At 43.7% G+C, this 26108-nt stretch overlaps 1 protein-coding gene across 2 annotated transcripts; it reads left to right on the top strand.

Moving 5' to 3' along the window:
* Positions 1–342: 342 nt before the first annotated feature.
* TOZ (Transducin family protein / WD-40 repeat family protein) lies at positions 343–25022 on the top strand. 2 transcript variants are annotated; one of them, XM_087386063.1, is made up of 15 exons: positions 343–1051; positions 2274–2456; positions 2617–2766; positions 2969–3186; positions 3305–3590; positions 15135–15269; positions 21156–21274; positions 21378–21540; positions 21635–21881; positions 21960–22036; positions 23695–23814; positions 23892–24022; positions 24107–24281; positions 24390–24590; positions 24757–25022. In XM_087386063.1, exons 1-15 carry the CDS (start codon positions 755–757, stop codon positions 24868–24870), a joined length of 2616 nt encoding a protein of 871 aa, XP_087242189.1. In that variant the 5' UTR covers positions 343–754; the 3' UTR covers positions 24871–25022. The 2 variants fall into 2 exon arrangements, with proteins under 2 accessions (XP_087242189.1, XP_087242188.1); XM_087386062.1 differs by having other exon boundaries at positions 24390–25020.
* The last annotated feature ends 1086 nt before the right edge of the window (positions 25023–26108 follow it).

Here is a 26108-nt window from a genome sequence, read left to right as displayed (position 1 = left end):
GCCCTAATGGGATAGTGTTCATAGTCTTTTGGTTAAGCTATGGCCAAGCTGGGAGAGAAAACTTGCAATGCTAAAATGTGATGCTTGAGTAGGCATCACATTCCAAAGTCGTGAGACTCTATTGTGCCCTAATGGGAAAGAGTTCATAGTCTTAGCTATGGCCAAGTTGGGAGAGGAAATTAATGCCTGAGATGGTAAGAAATTCTCTCGTAAAGGCATCAATATTGCAAAGGGGAGTGTGGCTAAGTCTCTATTGTGCCCTGATGGCATAGTAGTGTTCATAGCATAGTAGTGCAGAATGCTTGAGCTTGCAAGGTTGTGCCCTAATGGCATAGTGTTCATAGCATTTCTGAAGGTCCCTCCAGGATCCTTGAGCTTGCAAGCTTAAAATACTTTCTCGCTGCGAGATTATGCCCTTGATGAAAGTCTTGAAATTCAAGTTAAAGCTGAAAGAGGTATCACATTTCAAAGTAGTGAGACTCGATCGTGCCCTAATGGGATAGAGTTCATAGTCTTTGTGATTAAGCTATGGCAAAGGTGGGAGAGGAAACTAGGAAAGCTAAAATGCCCTGAGATGATAAGTCTTGAAATTCTCAGTGATACTTGAGAGGAGTGTTGCTAAGACTCTATTGTGCCCAGATGACATACTAGTTAGTGTTCATAGCCTCTGGCAGAATGCTTGAGCTTGCAAGCTCTCAATAATCTCTCGTTGCCTGATTTGCAACACTTCAAACGGTCCTTCCTAGTCACAGCTATGGCGTCTTCCCTTCTCAAGAAAAACTATCGATGCACTCCTGCTGTGCAGCTCTTCTACACCGGCGGCCCTGCTCGTCTCGCTCCGGATGCTTCCTTTGTGGCCTGCGCTTGCTTGGACCAGGTGAAAATTGTCGACATGGCCTCTGGGTCCGTGCGGTCCACCTTGGAAGGTGATTCCGAACCCATCACTGCTGTTGCCCTTACTCCTGATGGGGCCTCCCTCTTTGCAGCCAGTCGTAGTCGGCAAATTAAGCTGTGGACCTTGGAGTCGGGAGCTTGCGCGCGGGCTTGGAAGGTTTGTATTTGAGTTCTGCCAGAAAACTTATTTCATGGGTCTTACACCAAGTGAAAATTGAAGTGCCAACTTTCTGCAGGAAAGTTCAAGTTTTTTCTCAGGCCACTCTCACTTTGTGTTAAGTACGTAGGGGGTTGTAAAGACCCGAGTTTAGGAAACACTAGGTCTTTCACGAATCATATCTCAACATTATGTGTCATAAGGTCGGATAATGTCAGTTGAAAGCTTTAGGAAAGCATTCCTACCACCCTCAACCTGACCAGTTGGGGTAATGTAGAGGCCATGGGATATGAGTGAACTCGTAATCTGATCTTTCCTTCTCTTATGTTCGATGGCTTTGATTTCCTCTGGAAAATTTCTGAAATCACCTGGTAATATCGCTTGGAATGCAACGTGAAGCTCCACATTCGGTACCACAGCTGTCAGGTATCTTAGCGGCTGGTCAACGTGCAGGCTTCATGAAGGTTCCGGGCTGCAGCTAGGCACCATCATGGCTCCCAACTGTCTTTCCATTGTTCAGAATTCATGTAATGTGGCCATACCTCTTGGCCATATTTCCTAGGTTTTGCTCCAGTGCTATCCATGACCTTGCCTTCTTTTCCAAGTCACTTTTTTAGTGTCGGAACTAATCTTTCAGGACTGGACTTATTTAGCTTAGCCTTCTTCATGGCTTAGTGTTAACTCTTTACTTGGGGACGATTGATCGAAATTGGGCTTGCTGATTTGTGTATAATGATTTCTCTTTGCTTGTAACATAGACCGACTTTGACACAGAAGTCATGCCATTCCATAGCGCCCAAGTTGTGTGTAGCATGGTTAATGGTTTAAGCGTCTTGAATGGCTCTGCATAAATTTAAGACCATATGAAATGGTTTCATGTTTTTCCTGAATGAGGTGATGATCTGGACAAAACAATAGCCATGTCAGGATTGGACTGATTAGCTTTTCTTTTTCAGTAGCCTTATTCATGGCTTAAGCGTGCACTCTTTGCTCGGGGCTGCTGGTTTGTGCATAAATTTAAGAAAATCTCTTTGCTTGTAACATAGACTGACTTGTCCATCTTTGACACAAAAGTCATGCCATTGCATACAGCCCAAGCCGTGTGTAGATGGTTAATGTTTCAAGCGTCTTGAATGGGCATGCATTAATCTGAGAATCAATATGCAATGGTTTCTACGTTCTTCCTGGACAAGGTGATGATTGGGACAAAACTTGCTTACAGGCTCACGAAGGGCCAGTTGCAGACATGGCAGTGGATGCATCTGGAGGACTTCTTGCAACTGCTGGTGCTGACAGAGCAGTACTTGTCTGGGATGTTGATCATGGATTTTGCACTCATGCTTTTCGGGGTCACAAGGGTGTTGTGACTACAGTTGTCTTTCATCCAGATCCTCAGCGTCTCTTGGTGAGCAGCATAATAGCATGGGCCTATGGATAGGTGATCATAATGTGTTTGATGTGTGCATGATTTGGACTGGTATTTTCCTCTGTGTACAAAACAAGGCATTGTTCCCAAGGTCTCTAGAAGCATTTCTATGGAGGACTGCTAATTAAACATGACACAGCTATTTTCAGGAGGTGATGATGCTACTGTTCGCATTTGGGATTTGGTGAAGAAAAAGTGCCTGGCAGTTTTGGAAAAGCACTTCTCAGCAATTACAAGCTTGGCTATCTCAAGTAACGGTTATAGCTTGCTCAGTGCTGGCAGAGACAAGGTAAGTTTTTCAGAAGTTTACAATTTGCTGGTTTGTTTGTTGGTCAAGTGTCTCATTTTGTGATGGGTAGTTCTTCAGATTAATTTGGGTAGTCTTTTGAAACATGTTACTTACCCTAGAAGGCCACTTCATGAAAATTGACTGCTTAAAGTTCCTTGGGTTGATGTAGTCTCTTGTTTGGTCATATGGTCCTTTCTTGTAGGTTGTCAATGTTTGGAATTTGCAAGACTTCAGCTTGCAGACAACAGTTCCAGTGTACGAAGTGCTTGAATCTGTCTGTGTTATTCCAGAAAATAGTCAGCTGATGAGCCTCTGTCATGATAAGAAACTTTTGAAGAAGCAAAGAAAAAGTAGTCTTACTCAGGTGTGCTTCTTAACTGTGGGCGAGCGGGGCATCATACGAATGTGGCTTTCTGAAGGGTAAGAAATTCTCACCTAAGGACAACTAGGCATGGATTCTGGTGTGTATGCTTGCTTGTAAAGTCTTCTGGCTTAAGCTGGCAACCTCAGTAAAACTGGGAGGCTTTGTGCTTTGCAGTGCTGTATGCCTCTATGAGCAGAGTCCTTCAGATGCAATCATTATTTCAGACAAAGAGGAATCAAAAGGAGGTATTACTGGGGCAGTTTTAATGCCTTCAGCTGAGGGCATTATGTGTCTTACAGCAGATCAACGTCTGCTCTTCTATATGGTGCGGGAGATGGACGCTGGAACATTTGATCTTCAGGTCAACAAGAGGTTAATAGGATACAATGAAGAAGTGATTGATGTGAAGTTCATAGAGGGAAATGAGAATCTTCTCGCAGTTGCCACTAACCTGGAGCAGGTACATATGAATCCGATTGCTTATGTATGAATGATGGTGCTGTAGTTTGAAAGCACAGATTTTCAAGTAGGTTCTATAGATGAGTGGCTTCATCTTGACTGGAGTGGGTGTGTAGGGGGATGCTGGATAGAGAGAGAGAGAGAGATAGAGAGAGAGAGAAAGATGATGTGATATGATATGATATGGTTCTATTAAAGTCTGTGTGAGACTCTTCAGGATCTATGGGACTGCTGGCGATCACTATTAACTAGTAGTGATCCCTTAAATCAGTGAAAGTAGATATTACAAAGCTTGCTATATAGTGAGTACCTGTTGAGCTAGCTTGTGTGTTAGCCCTAGTACTTTGTTACGATGCTCTAAGACTTATTTTATGTAGTCCCTGATGTTTTTGCTGGCTGCTCCTGCAGATTTTTCAAGCCATTACTGTTGTCTTCATAACATTCTCTGATGTGCGTGTAAGCTCTACATTTTAGGAGTACGTGCTGCTGATTTTGTACCTCCCCTGTGTGCAGATTTTGCAGATCCTTTCTTCTTTGGGGTTCTTGGTCTTGCCCACCTGCCCCTCTCCACCTCTAGATCATGTGAACTGGTTCCGATTTTGCAGATTAGATGCCTTTCAAATATTTTAAACATTCTCTGATGTGCATGTAAGCTCTACATTTTAGGAGTACATGCTGCTCATTTTGTACCTCCCCTGTGCACAGATTTTGCAGATCCTTTCTTCTTTGGGGAATCTTGGTCGTGCCCCACCTGCCCCTTGGGCCTCTCCACCTCTAGATCGTGTGAATTGGTTCTGATTTTGCAGATTAGATGCCTTTTAGATATTGATATGTCTTCCCCGAGGTATTTCTGCATCCAGTAGCTGTCCATTGAGTTAGTTTCCTGTTTGTAGAACTGCATTTTTGTCCCCCGGTTTTATCATAGCTTTTGGATCAATATCTGTGTCACAATTCCACATGCATTTCTGGTATATCAGCAGCTAGTATATTCCATGGTTCCATACCTTCCCTGTGCCATCCTGCTTTGTGTAGCTTATATCGCCTTGTGTGGTATCCTATTGGCGTCCATCTTCTCAACTTTGTTAAGGTAAGCCATGAATTGACACATAGACTCCTTCTAGAGGTATCCAGCCAGCAGGATGCGGCAGGGTGTCTATGCCTTAAACCCTAATTCCCTAATTAGGAAACGTTAACGTTTCTATTCTTTCCCAATAGATCTTGGAGAGTCCAGGGTCCCAAGCTAGACATTCGTAAAGGATAATTGTCTGCACAAGCATAGTGTATAGGAATTTTCTCATTTCCCGTTCCACAAATGTGATTTTCTGCTATTCTCCTCTCCACACATGCATTCCATTTGTAGTTTTCGGTGAAATCCACCCCTAGATATTTATGTGTGTTGACTGTTTCCAGGGGCTCTCCTTCGAAGGTGACATCCACCTGTTTATTACGTGTCCCAATCACCACCATCAATTTTGTCTTATCTATATTGACCTGCATTCCTGGATGTTTGCTTCTATACATCTAAATGTGCTTGCAAGTTCTCCATTCTCTTTGCCAAGAATACTACATTGTCTGCGTAAATAAGCAGTAGCAAAGTGTATCCTGCAATCTACACAACCTCCTTGCTAGCCAAAAAGTATTGGTGGGAGGGGGCATCCTTGCTTCACTATACTATATCATTGCTTATGACAGCTTTTCTCTTGGGACATGATCCATCTACAAGCGGCTTTGCTAGCTCTGCTAAAACTTTTCTTATAGAGTCGATATGTTAGTTCTCTAAGTTCTAGAGGGACTTGAAGTTGAGAGAGAGAGAGAGAGAGAGAGAGAGAGGCCTCGCGGGCCTATGAGACAACGTACACGCCAAAAAGGTAACTCGTACAAGCCACTGAGGGCTGAAGCAAAGGGCTTACTAAGACCCTTGCTGAAAGCTAAAAAGCTAAAGTGCTAAAACTAATGAATCAAGTGTCGAAATGCTAGAGTAGCGAAAGCCAAATAACAAAGGGGTGTCAAGTGCTCAGAGCTAGCACTCCTAGTACATGCTCAGGTTCCGTATATCCAGGCACCCAGAGGCTCTTTGATGAGATGTGAGGAGCTCTCGTATCCGTGTCTGTCAAGTTGTCTCGCGGTGTGGGGGAGGGCGTGGTCTCCTCGATCTTTGGATCCGGTGGACACGTCAAGGGTGATGCCTCACCTCGGGCGGTCGCCTCTTAGAAGGGCTGAGATAGATGGAACCTCGATCGTGCATGGTCTGGTCCCTATCCGTGTTGCACGTGGGGTGTGTCCCTCGTTTGGCAGCATCGTGGTGGACTCTCCTACTGCTAATCCATGATTCTCTCATCTCCTCAAGCTCCTCTCCCTCAGCCTCACCGGCAGTTGATTCAGCTGCATAAAAGTCTGTAACAAAAGTATGTGACTTGTCGATATCGGTGTCCTGTGGCATCAATCTCTATTGCTCTCCACTGTGTAAGTGGACCAAAGCCATGCCCCTCCTGAAAGAGGCAGTGGTATCATCCTCGTATCTCATAATAGACTGGGAAGACACATGCTCCTCCATCTCAATCTCCTGCATCTGGTATAGTGTGCAAGTCCTCTTCTCTCTGGGTATGCCTGTAGCTCTCTTTGCCTCAATCCGCAGTTGATGTGATGAGACTTGCAACTGACCAATGGCGACCCTCAGTGAATGTGAGACTCTCATGTCCTCGAGATAGTGAGGTCTAATCGTGCTCTGAGACCCTTAGGATGTGGTTATGGTAGAACTGGATCTTGGTGGAGAACTCCTCTCCCCCCCAAGCCCTAGATGTATGGAGTTGGAGGAGGTCCAACCGTATGATACGGTTGATCTCATCTCGTGGGATCATCTCGGGTGGTGCATCCAGACTGTACTGAAAAGAGGGAAGTCTGTCCATCTGAATGCCCTGGCTACCAAACCACGTGGATATCCGTGGACTAATTCTAGTCACGGTGGGCGTCCCCACTGAATACATGTGCACACCTAAACAAATATAAAAATATATATTTATTCTCTGGTTGATCGGAGTCAACACTCTTGATTATAATTAGGGAGCTTTGACCAAGGGTCGAGGTGCCTTAATTATAGCCAAGTCTCTCCAACCGAAGTTGGCACAACTCTCCAACCGAAGTTGGCACATCTTGGTTAACCGGGGTTAACCCTCTTGGTAATAAACCAAGTCTCCCCGACCGAAGTCAAGTTTACTTGATTAGAGTCAAGTATCTTTGACCGTAGTTAATGCTTTGACCATTAAAAGAACTCTTTGACCATAATTAACACATAAAACCTTTTAATTATGATCAAATAAATGGTCAACTGTACTTTGACTTAGGATATTTACATTGTGGTGACATCCCCTCGGCTTCTATTCAGTTGACCGCAACTGAAAAGCTTCCTTGTAAACATCCAAAAGCTGTGGATGATTGGATAACATGTCTTCGTCCATCCACTTGGCATCTAATGCCGTATAATTCTTGATTTTTTCAAGATACCTGTAAAACTCCTTACCCTGAGGACCTTTGCGTATAGTATGGTACACAATCTGCTCTGGCTGAAGGACCTCCTCCAGCTCATCCACTTCTGGTGGATCCTCTGATACTGATTCTGTAGGCTCTAGTCCCTGGAATTTCTTTAGAAGACTCACATGGAATGCATTGTGAATCCTCTAATGCTCTGGCAATGCTAACCTGTATGCAACCTCATTTATTCTTTCTGTAACCCTGAAAGGGCCATAGTATCTGGGAGATAACTTTGCATACATTTTCTGTTTGCCTTTAAACTTGCGGAGCCTAGCTTTTTCAAACTTCAAAAGTACCCAATCCCCTTCCTTGAGATCTAAGTGTCTCCTATGCTTATCTGCAGCTCTTTTATGTTTCTCTTGAGACCTTTCAATTGCTGTCCGGACTTGGTTGTAAGCTGTCTGGAGGTCTTTCACAAACTGATCAGCTGCAAATATTTCATCTTTGGTCCTCAATATAGGTGGCAAAATCACCTTCCCATATATGACCTCAAAAGGGGCTTTCCCTGTAGAGCTATGTACTGTATTATTGTAAGCAAACTCTACCAACGGTAGGTACTTTTCCCAGTCTGAACTTTGGTCACCCACGTAGCATTTCAGCATATCCAAAACTGTAGAATTTGCTACTTCACTTTGACCATCTGTTTGGGGATGGAAAGAAGAAGAAAAATTCAGATTCGTCCCCATGTTATCAAATAAAGCTCTTCAGAATAGACTGGTCATTCTGGGATCTCGATCACTAACAATGGACTTAGGCATACCATGATGTTTAAAAATTTGTACCATGAAAAGCTTAGCCATATGATCTGCCTTTATGGTTTTGCGAATCGGAATGAAATGAGCTTGCTTGCTGAATCTATCAAAGATAGTCCAAATCCCATCATTCCCTGACTTTGATCTTGGCAAATCAAAAATAAAGTCCATTGTAATACTTTCCCATGGTGCCTGAGGCACGGGAAGAGGCATAAGTAGGCCAGGTGCCTTCCGTCTATCATATTTCACTTTTTGACACGTAAGGCATTCAGTAACAAACTGATGTATATCTTTCCGCATCCCTGGCCAAAAGAAATACCTCTCTAGTGCTAGAGTTGTTGCTGTAATTCCTCTATGTCCAGCATAGGGAGGTGCATGGCATTCCTCCAAAATCTTTTTCCTCATCTCCTGGGTGATGCATAGGCAATCATCTTTCATTAGATACCCATCTTTCAGGGAATAGTGACTGGTGGATTGCCCCTCTTGCATTTGCTGTAAAATTTCACCAAAATCTGCATCACGAGCATATGGCTCCCTCATGCCTTCCAGGTCCTGATGATAAGCAATAGTCACATTATTGACCTGGGGTCTTCGGGACAAGGCATCTGCCACTCTGTTCCGAATTCCTTGGACAATCTGAAAATGATACATTGACAGCATGTTTGCCCATTTCATATGCTTCTCGGAAAGCTTGGTCTGAGTCAAAAAGTGACCTCAGACTTTGGTGATTTGTCTTAACAGTAAAATCTGCACCCAAAAGATAGTGCTTCCATGTATGGATGGCATGAATTACAGCCAATAACTCTTTCTCATAGATTCCTAGATATCTTTCTGCATCCCGAAGTCTCCTGCTTTCATAGGCCACTGCATGACCATTCTGATGCAATGCAGCCCCAACACATTCTCCACAAGCATCGCAATCAACATCAAAAGATTGATAAAGATCGGGGACTACAAGAATAGGCTCTGTAGTCAACTTCTCCTTGAGTGTATTGAATGCTTTCTTCTGTGATATTCCCCATGTGAAGGCTGCATTTTTCTTAGTAAGGTCATGTAATGGAGCTGTGATATCAACAAAATGCCTGATAAACCTTCTGTAGTAAGAACACAAGCCTAGGAAACTTCGAACTTCATGCACAGTTTTCAGCTCTGGCCATTCCTGAATGGCACGGATCTTTGCTGGATCCATTTGTATCCCATTCTTGGATATTATATGCCCCAGATAATGGATTTCTTCCAAGAAGAAGTCACTTTTCTTGCTGTTTGCGTAGAGCTGATGATTTCTCAGCTCTTGAAACACTATAGCAAGATGTTTCCTGTGCTCTTCCTCTGTCTTTGAAAAGACTAGGATATCATCAAAGAAAGTACTTGTGAAATGCCTGTGCTTTCGGAAGATGCGATCCATCATTCTATTGAATGTGGTTGGAGCATTTGTTAACCCAAAAGGCATCACTAAGTATTCATACAACCCGAATGTAGTGCGGAATGCTGTCTTGTGCACATCCTGAGGCTGTATCCTCACTTGGTGATAGCCACTCTTTAAGTCTATCCTGCTGAAAACTGAAGCTCCATTTAACTGATCCAGCACATCATCAATGCGTGGAATAGGGAATCTATTCTTGATGGTTATTTTGTTCAGTGCGCGATAATCGACGCACATACGGAATGAACCATCTTTTTTTTGTACTAGCAATACAGGGGAACAAAAAGGAGACGAGCTGGGCTGTGAATCAACCCTTTGGACAGCAAGTCTTGTACCTGAGCCATAATCTCCTCTCTCTGAGTCGCACTGACTCTATAAGGTGGTCTGTTAGGTGGCTCACTACCAGGCATTAACTCTATCTGATGATCTTCTGGTCTCTCTGGGGGTAACTCCCTGGTAAAGCATCGGAAAAGCAATTTTTAAAGTTTACAAGAAACTGAAACTTATCTTTGTCTGCATCATTCATTTCAGCATGGATATCATTCTCTTTTTCTTTTACAAAAACCATGTACGCAGAAATTGCAGACTTTATTGCTTTACCACATGTAACATCAGATACAATGGGGATAGTGTCCCCTTTATTCTTGGCAACTAAACGCTGATTTTTTTCCCTATGCACAAACTCCAGCACTCTTTTAGGAACCGTCAACTTCACTGCCTTGCGATGAAACCAAGGCATTCCCAAGACTACATCATGATGTTTCAGTGGAGAAATGAAGAAGTCTTCCTGATCCACATAACTCTGTACATGAAGACGAAGCTTCCCTATCAAGGGAGTGACTGGCACAGGATTCCCACAGAACATCTGATCGGCATCCAAAGCCCTGCCCAACTCCTCCGTCTTTATTCCCAGCCTCAGGGCTAGGTCCTTTGATATGTTATTATCAGTAGCCCCTGGATCAAATAAAATTAGCGCTTGCTGGTCTCTGACTTTGCCCCATGATAGCAGCAATTCTCGTTCTTCTAGGTTTGAAACATGACCCAGTATGTCAGGAATTCCTCCTACCATTGGCTTTTGCGGTCCTCGTGGCTTCTCTGCCTCTTTTCCCTTCGAAGTTGAAGGCTTTTCTGGGCACTGGGCAGCCACATGCCCCTCTTTGCCGCACTTGAAGCATTTCCCATCTCTACGGAATTCAGCTATCTGTTCAGGGGTGAATAGAGATTTGCCTTTATAAGCCTTTGAAAACTGAGTACCCCTCGGCTTCTGAGGCTGAAACCCTTTCTTTTCAACCTTGGGGTACTCTTTCTTTTCTGATTTTGAAAAATCAGTTTTTTTTCTATCAGCACGTCCTACATGCAAGGATAGCACTGTAGATGGATCTTGTAACGGCACAAGACTAGCTACTGAAGCTGAATGCATAAGGTCTTGAATGTTCTTTGTCCCCAAAGCATTCACTACTGCCTGAATTCTTGGAGTGAGACCTGCTCTGTACTTTCTCATTTGGGTCCCTTTGGAGATCTTTTTGAAAGGTGCAACCTGCAAATAAGCATCCCAAAACTTTTGGTTGTACACATCCACTGTATCTCCTGCATCCATATGCAAACTGTCCCAATCTTGAAGAACATGGTCTCTAAATTGTTTAGGCATAAACTGCTGGTAGAAGGCTTTCTTGAAGTCCTTCCACTTCCTTGGGGCTGACCCATCTGTGGTATGTGCACTCCACCATGCACTAGCTGTCGTTGTCAAGTGCAAACTGACCATTCTTAACTTGGAGGATTCTGAAAACTTTTCTGTGCCGAATGCAGCATCAAACTGCCTGTTGAACTGCAATGCTTTGTTTGTATGACCATACTGTCCATTGTAGGTCATAAACTTGACAAATTTACCTCCCTCTTTGAATTCCTTGGTCTCTCTGGAAGACTTTCTCTTCCTAGACTTCTTGTGTTTCCTTCTTTTCCTGGATGGTTTATCTGATAAAGAAGAAGAAGATACAGAAGTCGAACTCAAGGTAGACGGTGATGGACTAGGAGATCTCTGGCATTGGCACGTCATATACTGCATTAGGCATAGCTTCTGCTTGAAACAAACGCTGAGCCTTTGGATCCTTTTTGAGATTTTCCATCTCTTGTATACGAGTGCGTACCATCAGCTCAAATTCTTGCTGAGTTTGTTGCACACTTCTCTGATTTGGATGCGCATCCCTATCTTGTGAATCCCACTGGATAGGTGATTGAGCCATCTTTACAACTCGTCTGAGATCTGCAAATTTCTTGCACACACACTGTGTATGCAACTGATGCACGCTGCCTTCGCTTTTCAAAGAGAAAATTTACCTCAACAAGAGGTGTCTTGCATTCACAATCTATGCCAGTACTGGCTGTCAATTCAAGGCATATACCAACACAGTTGCCAAAGCATCAACAACTATATTGCTCCTTTTCTGGCTGCTGCAGATGGCTTCAAAAAGCATCTGTTTTTCCCTCTTTTCACTGCTCAAAGGCATGCATACTCTTTTTCTGCAAATCTCAGATTTCTCTGCTTTTCTGCTGCTTTTCTGACAGTAAAAGTCTGACAGATAGGTGAAATCTGCTAGCAGAAACAGTCTCTGCAACTGTCCCTTTTTTTTTTTTTGTGGAAACAGTAACCAGATGAAGTAACTGACTGGTTACTCTAACCAGACTAACTGGCTCTAGTCTGACTGGATGGTTACTGTCTGGTCAAACTGACCAGACTGGTTCTGTTCTGGTCTGGTTTGGTTGGCTCCCAACTCGGCCTTAACCCGCTGTGGTCTGGTTAACCAGCTATAGTCTGTTTAACTACACCTAGACTTAGCTAGTCAAACCTGGTCTGGTTTGGTTGGGCCAACTAACTGGACCTTTGACAACTAACCAAAGTTACACTAACCACGGGTTAGCCACTTGTCTGCCACATGTCAGTGCCACGTCAGCATCCAAGCTGGCTGCCACATCAGCTTCCTGTCAGCCCTCCCACATCAGCACCTACCACGTGTCAAGGCCACGTCAGCTGCATGCGCTGCCACATCATCATCGCAAGTGTGGACCTGTTGGCTGCCACATCAGCGCCACGTGTCAGATCCCTCTACCACGTGTCCTATGCCACGTCAGCCTAAGGTTCCAAACCTTGGCTGACTGATGCGCGTCGCGTGTCGCACCACCTCAATTTGTCCGTCAGCCAGCCTTCTGGAGAGTCAAGTTTGTCCGTCGCGAGATCTTCTTCGTGAACCACACCATCCTGAGCATCCGCAAGCACTCAATGTTGAGGTCGTCGCCAAATGAAACGCACACACAGGAGAACACGCAACCGAAAATCGCCCGCACGCTTTTGGATTGCATACGCAGTCCAGCGGGCTGCTTAGGCTATGGGATTGGCGGGCACTGTGCTCAGACGGAAGGGATCCATTAGAAATTTTTCACCACGACCAAGCCTTGGAAGTTGGGTTACCACACGGCCTTCTCCCTAAGACCATGTCAACCGTCTATCAACGAAACGCTCCATCAGCGCTCGACTCTCGTATTACCCTCCTTACTCTCCCGTCGCCAATCTTATGTACAGCCTCTAGCACTGAGCACCGATCGGAAGTTTTGCACTTGACAGAATTCTCACGTCTTCCGGTGCCTTGTTACACCTTGCTTTCATATAACGATGAATATCCAGCGATGGCATGAATCCTTCTTCTTGCACATCCTTGCCTAAGCTACTGCTTGGATCGTCAAAGGCTTGAAAAAGCCTTTAATCCTGCTCTGATACCAATGAAATCCATCTCGCTCTTCTGAGAGACAGCAATTACTGTGAACGGAACCTCCTTCGTAAAAGACAGCAAGCACACTTCTCTGTTTGCTCTCCCTCTCTCTCTCTCTCTCTCTCTTCCTCTCTCTCTCCCTCTACAAAGACACTAGGGCCCAGGACAACATGTCGGGCTGGACTCCCCCGAAGGTATTTTATTACTTGAAGAGAATGTGTTACAAAAGTTCAGCGTAGGGCTGTCTGATACCCTTTTAAAACGTGAAAATCCCTTTATTACAAGAGCTTCAAGCTCATTTCAAATTGGCAACATGCCACTTGTCTAAAATCTAGATTAAGTCCTATTACATGCCACTAAGGGCCACTCTGGAGTCTTCAAAGCACTTGGTCACACGAACCGCCTCCTAGATGCTTATTAGGCTCCCGTAACGCTTAGGAAAAATAACTCTTTCCAATACCTGCAACAATTAATTAAAGCGCACCACCATGGCACCCATTAATTGTTAGTGCTTTGCATGCAAATAACACACTGTGGACTAATTCTAGTCATGGTGGGCGTCCCCACTGAATACATGTGCACACCTAAACAAATATAAAAATATATATTTATTCTCTGGTTGACCGGAGTCAACACTCTTGATTATAATTAAGGAGCTTTGACCAAGGGTCGAGGTGCCTTAATTATAGCCAAGTCTTTCCAACCGAAGTTGGCACATCTTGGTTAACCGGGGTTAACCCTCTTGGTAATAAACCAAGTCTCCCCGACCGAAGTCAGGTTTACTTGACTAGAGTCAAGTATCTTTGACCATAGTCAATCCTTTGACCGTTAAAAGAACTCTTTGACCATAATTAACACATATAAAACTCTTTAATTATGATCAAATAAATGGTCAACTGTACTTTGACTTAGGATATTTACATTGTGGTGACACTGTTGGCTATCTCTAGACTCGAGCCCGCATGCTCCACCTTGAGCGTAAGTAGACTTTCCGTCCAAAGATCTTCTCCACCTTGCTGTCTGGAACCCAGCCTAGGTGGGCTGCCAGTCAAGCTCAGTCTGCAGCTCCTTTAGGGTCACCTTCACCTCCTATGGATAGGCCCAAGGCTAGCCTGCTTGCTGCTCCTGTCTGCTGTCAGACGGCTGCTCCAGATGAGGATTTATGAGGGCACAAAGGCGCTCCTTATATAGGGCACAAGGCCCTCCAGAACCAACGGACGAGCCAACCCTAATTGGGCCGACTGGCTGGTCTGTAGCAGCCCTAACCAACCGACCAGCTGGTTGGCTGGCTGGCTGCCTATCCAGCCCTATTTAGGGCCCTTTGCCAGCCCTTTGTTCCATGCAGGGCCCAGCCCCTTTGGAGTGCTTACCCCGCCACCTGCCAGCCCTGTTTGCAGGCCATAGACCTGCCCAATATCTGCTGCAACAGTGTGACTCCATGCTGCTACTGATCCGCCTCTGCTCAGCCCCTGTCCAGACCCTGGCGCACCCTGCACACCTTCCGTACACTGCCCGGCAGCAGCCCGTACTGATCCGTACAGTGGCTGTCCCCTTTCTCTGGGCATACCTTGCCCTAGGTCTCCCTCCCCCATGCTCACCTCATTTGGGGGCTTAGAGATGGGGAGGTGACCTTTCCAACAGTGGCAGCAGCACGACGGCGATGGTACGGTGGCAGCAGCAACGTTAGCCTCCACAGGTAGATAGAGAGAGAGATGCATTTTTGTCTTCAGGAGGCCTCACGGGAGAAGGATGGACTGGCGGGGTTGAGAGAGAGAGCTAGGCGGGGCTGAGAGAGATTGCCAAGGCCTACAAATGATTGAAAGGATGTATGAGACGTAGAATCAATACATGAGTTATTTGTACATTTGGCAAATGACTTGTAGCTTTAGAGTACCTACTTCTGCTTATTTTGTACATGAATATAGTAGTTGTACTTGAGGTTGGATGATATGTGTCTTTACTAGTTCTTTTAACACATCTTTAATGTGCTATATTTAATTAGAACATTCTCTCGAATCCCACGCTTAATTGAATTCAATAGTATTCAAATTTACATTAGCTAAGTGATTCTCTGTCTGCAGATCCAGATATATGATTTGCTGACGAAGACTTGTAGGCAAGAGCTCTTTGGGCATAAAGATATCGTCTTATGTCTTGACACATGCGTTTCCTCTATTCAAACAACTTTGTTGGCTTCTGGAGGAAAAGATCATGTGGTAAGTATTATAAGCTATATAATGCCTTCTATAGAATTCACGGATTTGTTAAAGGTCTTTTCAGAATCTTTCGAAACCTAGATGATAGCTTATGCTCAGGTACTGATGAGAACAGTGTGGCTTTAATTACTAAGTTATTTTTTATTTTTATTGTTCTCATTTACTCTCAATTTAGTTCAAAGTCGCTTACAAACTTTCTTCTTGTCTTTGTTCTTTTACTTCTTTCATAAAAAGTTTTAATTTATAAGATTGGAGATATATTGGGTTTTAATATAAGTTTTAATTTATATTTGGGTTTGCCCAAAGAGACTCTGCGGGTCTTTAGAATCCTAGTATAGCTGCTTATGTTTGGGCACTGATGACGGCATAAGTGTTGCTTTACTTGCTAATTATGTCTACCTATGATAGACAAACTTGGAAATACTATGTAGAAAGAAAGGGCGTTCCAAGAAAGGGATTTTCATGAGCAAGAAGATTTCAACATGTTCAAAAAAGGGTTATCTTTATAGAAGAGCATTATCTTTATAGAAAAGGGTTATCTCTATATTGGGATGTGTTGGGTTTAGGGGTTCCCCATATGAGGACATGGGGGAGGATGATTAGCAGCATGGGAATAGATTAGAGGGAGGTCTAGACTAACTGGACTGGTCACAGCCAGACTAGTCTGGCTGGGTCAACTAACTGGACCTCTAACCAGTCCACTAACCAAAGTTAGGTTAGCTTAACCTCAAGTCTGCCACCTCAGCTATCTAGCTGGCATTCCAGGTCAGCTGCCACATGTCCTGCCACGTCATCCACTGAGCTGTCTGCCACGTCCACTAATCTGTCCATCTCAGCTGTCTGCCAGCATGGACTGCCATGTTATCCACATGTGTGTGCCATGTCAGCACCTGCACGTGCATGCCACTTGGCTGCCACGTCAGCTTGCACGTGTGGCCGCCACGTGCCACGTGTTTGCTGACCTGTCAAGACTACCTTTGCCATGTGTGCGCCACAGACACGTTTGCAAAAGCCACATCAGCCTAAGGTTTCCAGACCTTGGCTGCTGGTCAGCGTCGCGTGTTGCGGGAGCTTGCGTGAAGGTCCGTCTGTGTCAGGTGTGAAGGTGCGCCATTCGCCTAGATTCTGTCAGATGCAGCGCTGCTCTTGCATGGCGATCAGAGGCTGCTCCCAAACGTAGAAATTTGGGCTTGGCCAACTTCTCAAGTGAGCGTGGCATCGGTGCCTTCACTTGCTTGCCACGAAGCTTTCGTGTAGAGCCTATGGTCCCGTCAGCAAAGCTTCTCTCAGGCCTCTAGAGTCCAATACGCACAAGGTGTCCCGTCTCCTTCCTCAGCGTCAATTACAATTTTATCTCTGTGCGCATGCGCCTACGCAATGGAGCAGGCAGAGGGCGTACACACTTCTCCTGGTTGGCTCTTCGTCAATTATAGACATAGCGGGTCTGACTGATAGCTGCCAGCGCTCGAAACGCCATGTTAGCCCATTGCCCTCCACAGGCCAACGTACTCGTTCGCTTGAATGGTCACCTTCTTAAAGAAGAGGGTGAGCCAATTGCTCTGATACCAATGCAACCTCGAAGACAAAACCTCCTGCTTTTTCTTTTCCTTTACAAACACTCTCTCTTGCTCTCCTTCACTCCCTCTCTCTACAAGCACACTAGGGCCTAGGACAAACGTCGGGCTGGATCCCTCGAAGGTTTTTATTCATAAGGAGAAAGTGAGTACAAGAGTTCAGCGTGAAGCTGCTTCTCTAAAATTCCAAAACGTGAATCCATCATTACATGAGCTCTTAGGCTCTCTTTCTTGGCAACAAGCCACTTGTCAATTTCTACATTACTTTCCTAATTACATGCCACTAAGGGCAACTTTGGAGTCTTCAAAGCACTTGGTCACACGAACCGCCTCCTAGATGCTTGTTAGGCTCCATAGCGCTTGGGAAAATAACCCTTCTTAGTACTTGCAACAATTAATTAAAGCGCACCACCATGGCACCCATTAATTGTTAGTGCTTTGCATGCAAATAATACACTGTGGACTAATTCTAGTCACGGTGGGCGTCCCCATTGAACACATGTGCACACATAACAAATATAAAAATATATTTATTCTTTGGTTGACGGGAGTCAACACTCTTGATCATAATTAAGGGGCTTTGACCAAGGGTCGAGGCGCCTTAATTATAGTCCGAAGTTGGCACAGCTTGGTTAACCGCAGTTAACCTTGGTATAAACCAAGTCTTCTTGATCGAAATCAGGCTTAGTTGACCGGGAAATTCTTTAATTATGATCAAATAAATGGTCAACTGTACTTTGACTTAGGATATTTACATTGTGGTGAAATCCCTCTTCTGGACTAACTATACTTGTGAACAGTAGGGAGGTGAACTAGGCTGAATCAGCCCCTTTTCCAATAAATCCTTCACCTAGCTCTTGATCTCTTCTTGTTGGGCTACACTAACTCTATATGGTGGCTTGTTCGGTGGACTACTACTTGATTCTACGTCAATGCCATGAGTAGAAGTTGCTCTGGCAAAGAGTCAGAAAAACAGTCCCCAAAATTAACAAAGGAAATCTGTCCGCTCTTTATTCAGCTTAGAGAAAATAAGCTTTGGATCATATCCTTTGCAAAAACTAAGTATGCAAAAAGATGATTTTTTATCACCGAGTAAAGAGAAGAACCAGATACAACAGGGATTGACTATCCCTTAAGTTTGACATCCAAAACTTGAGTCTTTCCTCTATGCACCAAAGTGTCTTCCAATTGTAAGTATCCAGTATAGCATCAACCCTATGGCACCACATCCTTCCTAACAAGACATCAGAGTCCCCAAGTGCATGATATAAAACTCCACGCTATCCACAAAACTTTGTACATGCCATTGATAGGGGTAACAAGTGTACATAACCCTGGACAAGCCAAGCTTGCCTCACTCATGGGTCCCATCTCTTTTGCATGGATTACCAACTTGCCTGTTAACTTAAGAGAAAGAAAATCTGCACGAGCCCTTGCTTTATCATCCTGATCCATTCGATCATACTTCTTTTCCCTAGCTTCTTGTTGCAGCAGCCCCAGCCACTGGCCCAAGTTTCAACCCTGTTGTGTGCCCCAAACCAGGCCCATATGGACCCAAATCATCCACAAACTGCTGCGCCTGCCTTCAGCCCCTTTTTTGCTCGTACACCTGTCTGCAACCTTTTGTACAGATCCCGTGCCTTGCTGATATCATTGCCCTGTCCACGCAGCTCTTGCTTGCTGGAAACCCTGCATAGATCTGCCCTTTCCATCTGTGGACAGCCCTCTGGAAATCTCCCCCAGAGATCTGCCCTCCATGCTCTGCTTGTTACTTCCTTCCTTTGTCTGCTGCCCACATGGCAGGCCATGTGCTGCCCATGTGGCAGCCCCATGTCCTTTTTTATTTTCCTATAGTCCACCTCCCTGATGCACTCCTCATTTGGGGCTCACAGCTGGGGGAGTGACCAACTCTAATCCAACATTGTGAGCATTAGTGAGTCCCACGACCACATTCGTGATCCCTCAATCGGCTGTTACGACCAGCCCGTGAACCAAGAAAGTAAACCCGACTAGCCCACAAGCTCTCTGGAGGTCCAATCAGGACGTTAGAACTTAGACCTTGAGCCCTTGACAGCTGAAGCACAACTATCCTACGTATGAGATTCGTGACCTCTGCCCACGAGCTCTTCACAGCCTGAGTTGTGATCATACCCTCTGGCAAATCTGGCTTTCAAAATACATTGTACTACTCCACACTCACGCTCACGCGATGCGATTTGTCGATCTAGAAGCATTTTGCTATTTCCATTTCCATGCATGTAGGAACTTTGGATTTTAGAAAGTGCCATGTGGCACCTACGTTTCAATTTGCCCCTTTGGCCCCTCTTTGGATCACTCTAAAGGACCAAGTATAAATACATTCCAAAGGCACAACTAGTTCTAGGGGGCCTTTGCAGACCTTACAACCCAAGGCCTTGCAAGGCTAAAGGTATTCACACCTAGATTTCATATTCCCAGTTAGAATTCACGGCCTCGTGACACAATATGCTCTTTGTTTCTAGTTCATGGCTTCTTTATGAGGACTCTAATGTAGAAGATTTGATCTAGTGTGGATCGACCTCATATGAAAACTACCTGCCTTGTTGCTCGCATGCTTGCGCTCTTGGCATGCTAATTGATGTGCATCTGAAGAGTTTACACATGAACCTTGGCAGTTGAACTGCTTGGTTAGGATCGGAGCTAGTTTCTCTCAACTTGTAGATTAGAAGTTCAGTTTGGAAGCCCTCTTGATCCTTGGCTTTGCCATTCTGTAACTTCTTGATGGCTTCTTTGAGGCATGTTGTGGTAAAGAGCGTGGAGGTGGTTGGGCGAAGGGTATCTTCTAAGGATTAGTTAGGAAGGTCGTAAAGTGTGTTTGTATCAGCTTTTTAAGCACTAGGGTCCTTGACATGATATGGTGATGTTCTTTCCAAAAGCTTCCTCCAAAATTATTTGGAATTACTATCATATACAACGCTCAAGAGCTCTTTCTCATGGCGGGCAAGAAACTGTCATTTCTTTTGTTGCAGTAAACGTTGACATTTTTTTCCAATCTACTCTTGGCCAGGGAGTGCTAGCATTGCCTAAGCACTTGGCACTCATCATTATACTAACTATTTAGAGGTACAAACCTTCAGGTGGATGTATTATGAGTTGCATCTACATCCGATGTAACACTCCTTCGCTTACCCAATCAAATAAGTGAGGAAAAGATATTTGATACCTATATTTGGTTGCTGGTCTATGTAAGTTGTCTAGTCCTTGGACAAATTGTCATTCGATGAGCCATGCTTCTCATGAGGCTAAGAGTGCTATAAAGACAAGGTCAATTTCTTATGTAATTGAAGGTGCTTTGGATCTTGAAGCTCTAGCCTGGATGTGATTTTGTCCTGAACTGAATTGAGCAACAAATATGGTCAAGAGTTGTTGATATTGTGATATATTATTTCCATCTTGAGTGGTGCATTGTTGAATCAACTGGATTGTCTAAGCATTTTTTGCTTAGAAATGTTTGGTTGGGAATGAAATCGTGTACTCTGTACAAGTAGTTGTAGCTTGAATGAAGACAATATGGACTACTTCTCATTAGCCTTCTTCTTTAGTGCTAGCCTTTGTCATTTTTAAGTCTTCCCTTCTCCTGTAGAGTGTTAAATAAACTCAGCATGATGACCATTTATATAAATGGATGCTCAAATATGTCTCAGTGTGTGTATATGTATGTGTGAGAGTAGCTAGTCCTTGCTATGCATGCCTCAGTTTATAGTTTTCAACTTGTGAGTGGCTGTCATTAGATTGATATTACATGAGATGTGTAACATTTTTTGATGGGGTGGGTCCCACAAGACCCTAACTTTATAGCTCAAGCAAAAGTTTTGACTAACTCTATGGTTGGATGGCGATTCAAACATAAGATGTTCTAGGGTCTTCTTGTGTGAATATTCTTAATATACGTGGTTACTTAATTTGGCTGGAACATATACTAAAGATATGTGCCTGCGTGTCTGCGCGCATGTACACGTATGAAAGGGTGTGCATGCATTCTTATATATGTATGCATGTGCTGTACCATCAGTTTGATCTCAACCTTCAGAGACAGCTCAAGTTTTGAAGTTCTCTCTCAGTTTCAGGGCTTTGTGACCACATGCTTTGTATGGATGATATCTATCTTGCCAATTTTAACCTTTTGCTTCCTTTGTTATATCATCTAGTTTCTGCTTGTTTTTTTGTGTTTCTACATGATCCACCATAATCTGGATTTTAAGCAAGGTTGCTAGATTAACAAGAGATTCATTTTGATTAAACATGATTTGTTTGATCTACATTGGTGTGGCAGATCAGAATTTGGGACGTAGAGACTGGTTCTTGTGTAGCCATTGCTGAAGGTCATATGGCAGCCGTAGGAGCCCTTGCATTTTCCAAAAAAACCAAAAAATTCCTGGTCAGTGGAAGCAGGTATATGCAATTAATTTCTCTAACAGCATAAGAACTGTATATTTCATTCTTTCATTCCAAACTTTTACTTTTGGTACTTGAATTCAGATTCTCTTTGTTCCAGTGACCACACAATTAAAGTCTGGAATCTTGAAGGATTCCAACAAGCTTCTGTAACTGAGGGGCCTAAGAAGGTTTCTTCTCAGTCAACGGTTGCTGCTCATGACAAAGACATCAACTCCATAGCTGTGGCACCAAATGATAGTCTCGCTTGTAGTGGCTCCCAGGTACACATGCCTGTTTCGACTAGCTTCAGCTTTTACTGTTCTTAATATTCATTATCTTTGTGGGTTAAATGTTGTTAAATGGGCCAAATTACAGGACCGAACTGCTCGTGTTTGGAAACTTCCTGAGCTAGTCCCACTTGTGACACTACGTGGCCACAAAAGGGGCATCTGGTGTGTTCAATTTTCTCCTGTTGATCAATGCATCATGACAGCTTCGGGTGACAAAACAATTCGTTTATGGGCTCTTCCTGATGGGTCTTGTCTTAAGACATTTGAAGGCCACACCTCTAGTGTTCTGAGGGCATCATTTCTATCTCGGGGAACCCAGATTATCTCTTCAGGTCAGCAGGACTTCTTGGAAGATGGAAATTTCGGCAATCTACCAAATTCATTAATAATCTTATTATGAATGTTTGCAGGGGCTGATGGTCTGTTAAAACTGTGGACCATAAAGACAAATGATTGTGTGAACACATTTGATCGTCATGAAGACAAGGTATCATCTTCACTTCCGGATCTTCACTTCCGGTTTTCTAATTTCGGAAAACTAAGAGGCTCAGCTGCAACATATGCTTCTGTCAGGCCATGCAAGGGAAGCAAATGAAAGGGCTGCTAAATATTTTAACCTTTATCAGATTCAAATTCCCAAAAAGGTTAATTGGTGCCTTGGGAGTTATTTTTACTTGTAGATTCCGTTTGAATGAGAGTGCACTCTATGTTGTCTACATAAGTCTGCTGCTGCATGAGGACATTAAAGCTCATCCTATACCTCATGAGCACAGCCAAGGTCTATTCCTTGTGCGCTCTATACATTCAGGGCATCGATGCCAGTTGCTTTGTTAATAGCATACATGGATATGAAGCGCATGGGAGGTGATAATAACTAATTTGTTCTACACCTTCGTATCTCTGCCGATCTTTGGCTGTTTTGCCTTGAGCCCCTCTCCTCCCCACTTTTTGCTCTGCTAGTCGCCTCTGCTCTGCTCACCAGCCTCCCCCCTCCTTTTGTCCTTGCTGCTCTGGTGCTGGCTGCAGGCCCCTCAACTCGCGGCTTCATGGTGCTACCTTTACCCTGTTAGATTGTGTGGCAAATTTCTGGCAGTTAGAGCTTGTCTAGAGTAGATGAGCATACGGCTTGCTGTGAATCCTATTGAACAGAACGATGGCAGTCACTGCCATCCGATTAGCTTAGTAGATCGGGCCATCTGTCGGGCCTTGTGTAGTCAGTCAACCAGTGGTAATTGTTTCTATCTCGGACATTCATGTATTTCTTGGGTGAGTAAGAAACAATCAACGGTTGCTACCTCATATTGTGAAGCTGAGTACAGGGAAGCTGTCACAAGCACAGTGAATGTGTTTTGTTGAGACATTTGTTGGTAGATCTACATGGCTCATTGAAGGAGCCTACTCCGATTCTACAGTTGGAGTGCCATTGCCGTGGCACGGAATCGTGTTTTCATGCACGTACGAAATGCATAGAGATGCATTATCATATGTCAGGGAGTTACCTCATTCAAAGTTGGAGGCTTTCTGCAAGCTTTAAACTTATAGTTTTCCCTTTATAAGGTTTTTCCCCCTAACCTTAGCTAGAACTTGAGTTTGTGGTTGAGCTAGTCACCACATATATGTTGACCATCCATCCTAGGGTTTTGTCCACCCTAGTGTTCTCTTTTTGTTGTTACTGCAATCTCGTTTCAGCTTCCTTCATCTTCTTGAACTCTTACTCCATTCCCAACAGATAGAGAGGCACTCTCACGTGGTGAGAGACTCTTGGCTTTTGAGGGATTCTTAGAGGTGAGAGTGCATGTTATTTGGGTGCTTGGTTGGATGCAGAGCAACCAGTGGGTGTGGTCCTAGAGAGTGTTCATCATAGCTTTTGGATTGGACTCTGCCAAACTCGCTCTTGGGAGTAGTGTTGGTGTTCAACTGGGTATTGCTAGTGACACAGCCTTGCACATCCAATCTAGCTGGTGTTTCCACCTAGAGTGTAGTCTAGATTTGTTATGTTTTGTGTATGGTGGTTATGTTTGTAATTTGGCATCCACCAATTTTAAATGGTTATCATCTATCTGTTACTTAGATTACAATAGAGTTACTGCTCCAGTTCTCGTTTTGTATTACTAATGCCTTATTGGAGTTTTTCTGGTGCTGCAGATATGGGCTCTGGATGTGAACAGTAAGAATGAGATGCTGGCTACCGGTGGCAGTGATTCAATTGTACACTTATGGGAGGATTGTACCCAAGCTGACGAGGAGGAAGCTCTGAAACAAGAGGTGAGATGAACATGTAGGACAGTTTTGTCTGCCCTACATTCGATTTCTGCAATATATGACTTACTCGCTCTGTGCAGGAGGAAGAGATCTTGAAAGATCAAGATTTGGCAAATGCCCTGGCTGATGCTGATTTTGCACAGGCCATACAGCTTGCTTTTGAGTTGAGACGGCCTTTCAAACTTCTCAGTGTCTTCACTCAATTGTTCAGGTGTGATCACATATTGTTGTATTTAAATTCAGCCAATGGGTGATGTAAAGTGAATATTTGTTGAGCTGGAGTGACATCTTACAGGCAAGAAAACATAGAACTGCAAATTCAAACCATTCTGAAAGGGCTGGATAAGGAGCACCTTCGGTTGCTTTTGGAATACATTCGTGAATGGAACGCAAAGCCTAAATTTTGCCATATCGCACAGCGTGCTCTCCTGGAACTTTTCCAGGTTTTCCCTCCAGCAGAATTTATTGAGGTGAGATCAACTACAATCTGTAACTTTGGCTAATAAGTTGTCATTCAGTAGTACAGTGAACATGCTGTATGAGCCAGGAAGACCAAGAGTTGCATGTTATTACTGCAGATACCAGGTATTCGAGAGTTGATTGAAGGTATTCTACCATACACTGAAAGGCATTTCAGCAGAATTGATAGACTGTTAAGAAGTACCTTCCTTCTGGATTATACACTTTCTTCGATGTCTGTTCTGAATCCTCTTGATATCAATGAATCCAATGGCAATATTGTCCACCTTCATGAGCAAGAGGATCGAAATGTTTGCAGTGTAAGCCCGTCAGCTGATCCTGATGTAAGCTTATCGATAGATAGTATCAAGGATTCTCAGAAGCAAAATGCGCACTCGACTTCATTTAAAAAGAGGCCAATCACATTGACTGCTACTAAAGAAAATGGTGTATCACAAACACCTGACATTGTTGAGGCTTTTTCAGGCCCTACAGGTCGTGGCAAAAAGAAAAAGAGGAAAAAAACAGTACTCAAATCTGGAAGTAAAGAAGCCAACAGGGTGGCAAAGAATAAAGGATCGCGCTGACACGGTACCATAGTGCTTCGTGATATTTCACAAACTGCTTCTTGTAATGCAGGGCTTTAAGCGTGATCAATAGAGCAATTTTGTTGATAGTTTAATGCTGTGTGTATTGTGTGACAGAAAGGTATTTGTCTTTTGCAAATCTGGTGCAGTTAGTCATATGTTTTCCATTCTTGCATTGGAATTATCACATCCAGTACCCATCTATAATCTGGTTTCACGTTCTTGATCTACAGATCTAAACACACTTCAATATTTGTGATCAATGCAGAAAATAACATGTGGGTGTGAAACTAATTGTGCCTGCCTCTGCTTTGGGAGGATGAATTGTTGCAAGAAATTTAAAATTTGTTGAAATATCAGTCAAAAGGTAAGGAAGTCTGCAGCGGCCCTCAAAGCAGGTAAGCAGATGTATACAGATGTGAAGATGCACTTGTAGCTTGGGTGACTAGACTGTGGACCCCACTTTTTGAGTAGCCTTCTCCTTCAATGCTAGGCTTTCTCACATTGAGTCCGCTAAACTCAGTATGAAGACCATTGTATATGGATGCTCATGTGGTCGATTTGTGGAGATATGTGCATGCATGAGGAAAATCTTTATATCAAGGTCCACACCATAGGCACAACATCTGTTTTGTCGTTTCTGCATGTTTTGTTTTGTTTCTGTCTTTTTAGATGAAAATGGATAGTTTTTGAAATGATACTTAATATGTATAAGGATAGTGGCAAATAACATATGTTACATTCAAGTTTCAAGTGAACAGAGAATACAAGTCAAGACACCTAAAAAGGAAATTCAACGCACGAACACATTCTTTAAATTTATTTAAAGCTTTCAAAGTTGATTCTGAAGCTTCAACTTCTGTCCATTTAATATTTATGGAATCATAAAGCATATGGATTCTAGAATCTAGATGAATAACACATTACACATGCGGTATGTTACAAAACAGAATGGCAACAGCTCATGAGTCTTGGCTCAAAAGTCTCCAACATGGGAAGGTAGAAGGCATGAGTCACAGTGAGTCACATGCATTACAAGCGGAAGAAAATATGGAGCAAAAATGTTTTAAGAAAATACTCCATGATTTGTGTGAAGTGGAAATTTTTTTGGTTTCATGTGGAGTCTTATATTTTTTTCCGAAACGTTTCGGGACAAAATGCTTTGATGGAACAGAACACGTTTTCATGTGACTATGGATTGCACCTATTGTTTGGCGCTGTTTTGACATCAGTGCGGATGTTATAGTAGCT

Source organism: Dipteris shenzhenensis, chromosome 15, assembly GCF_047967505.1.
Source record: "Dipteris shenzhenensis isolate YYH24624 ecotype China chromosome 15, Dip_SZ_1.0, whole genome shotgun sequence".
NCBI lineage: Eukaryota > Viridiplantae > Streptophyta > Polypodiopsida > Gleicheniales > Dipteridaceae > Dipteris > Dipteris shenzhenensis.
The sequence above is the reverse complement of the archived record's forward strand: the minus strand, read 5'-3'. Positions and strand labels throughout refer to the sequence as shown.

What these genes read in the sequence shown, in the direction of transcription:
- TOZ (XM_087386062.1), top strand. Translation starts at nt 755, where the DNA reads ATGGCGTCTTCCCTTCTCAAGAAAAACTATCGATGCACTCCTGCTGTG. An exon ending in CTGGAGGAAAAGATCATGTG is followed by an intron (nt 15,270 to 21,155) that starts GTAAGTATTATA and finishes TTGGTGTGGCAG; the next exon opens with ATCAGAATTTGGGACGTAGA. An exon ending in AACCCAGATTATCTCTTCAG is followed by an intron (nt 21,882 to 21,959) that starts GTCAGCAGGACT and finishes GAATGTTTGCAG; the next exon opens with GGGCTGATGGTCTGTTAAAA.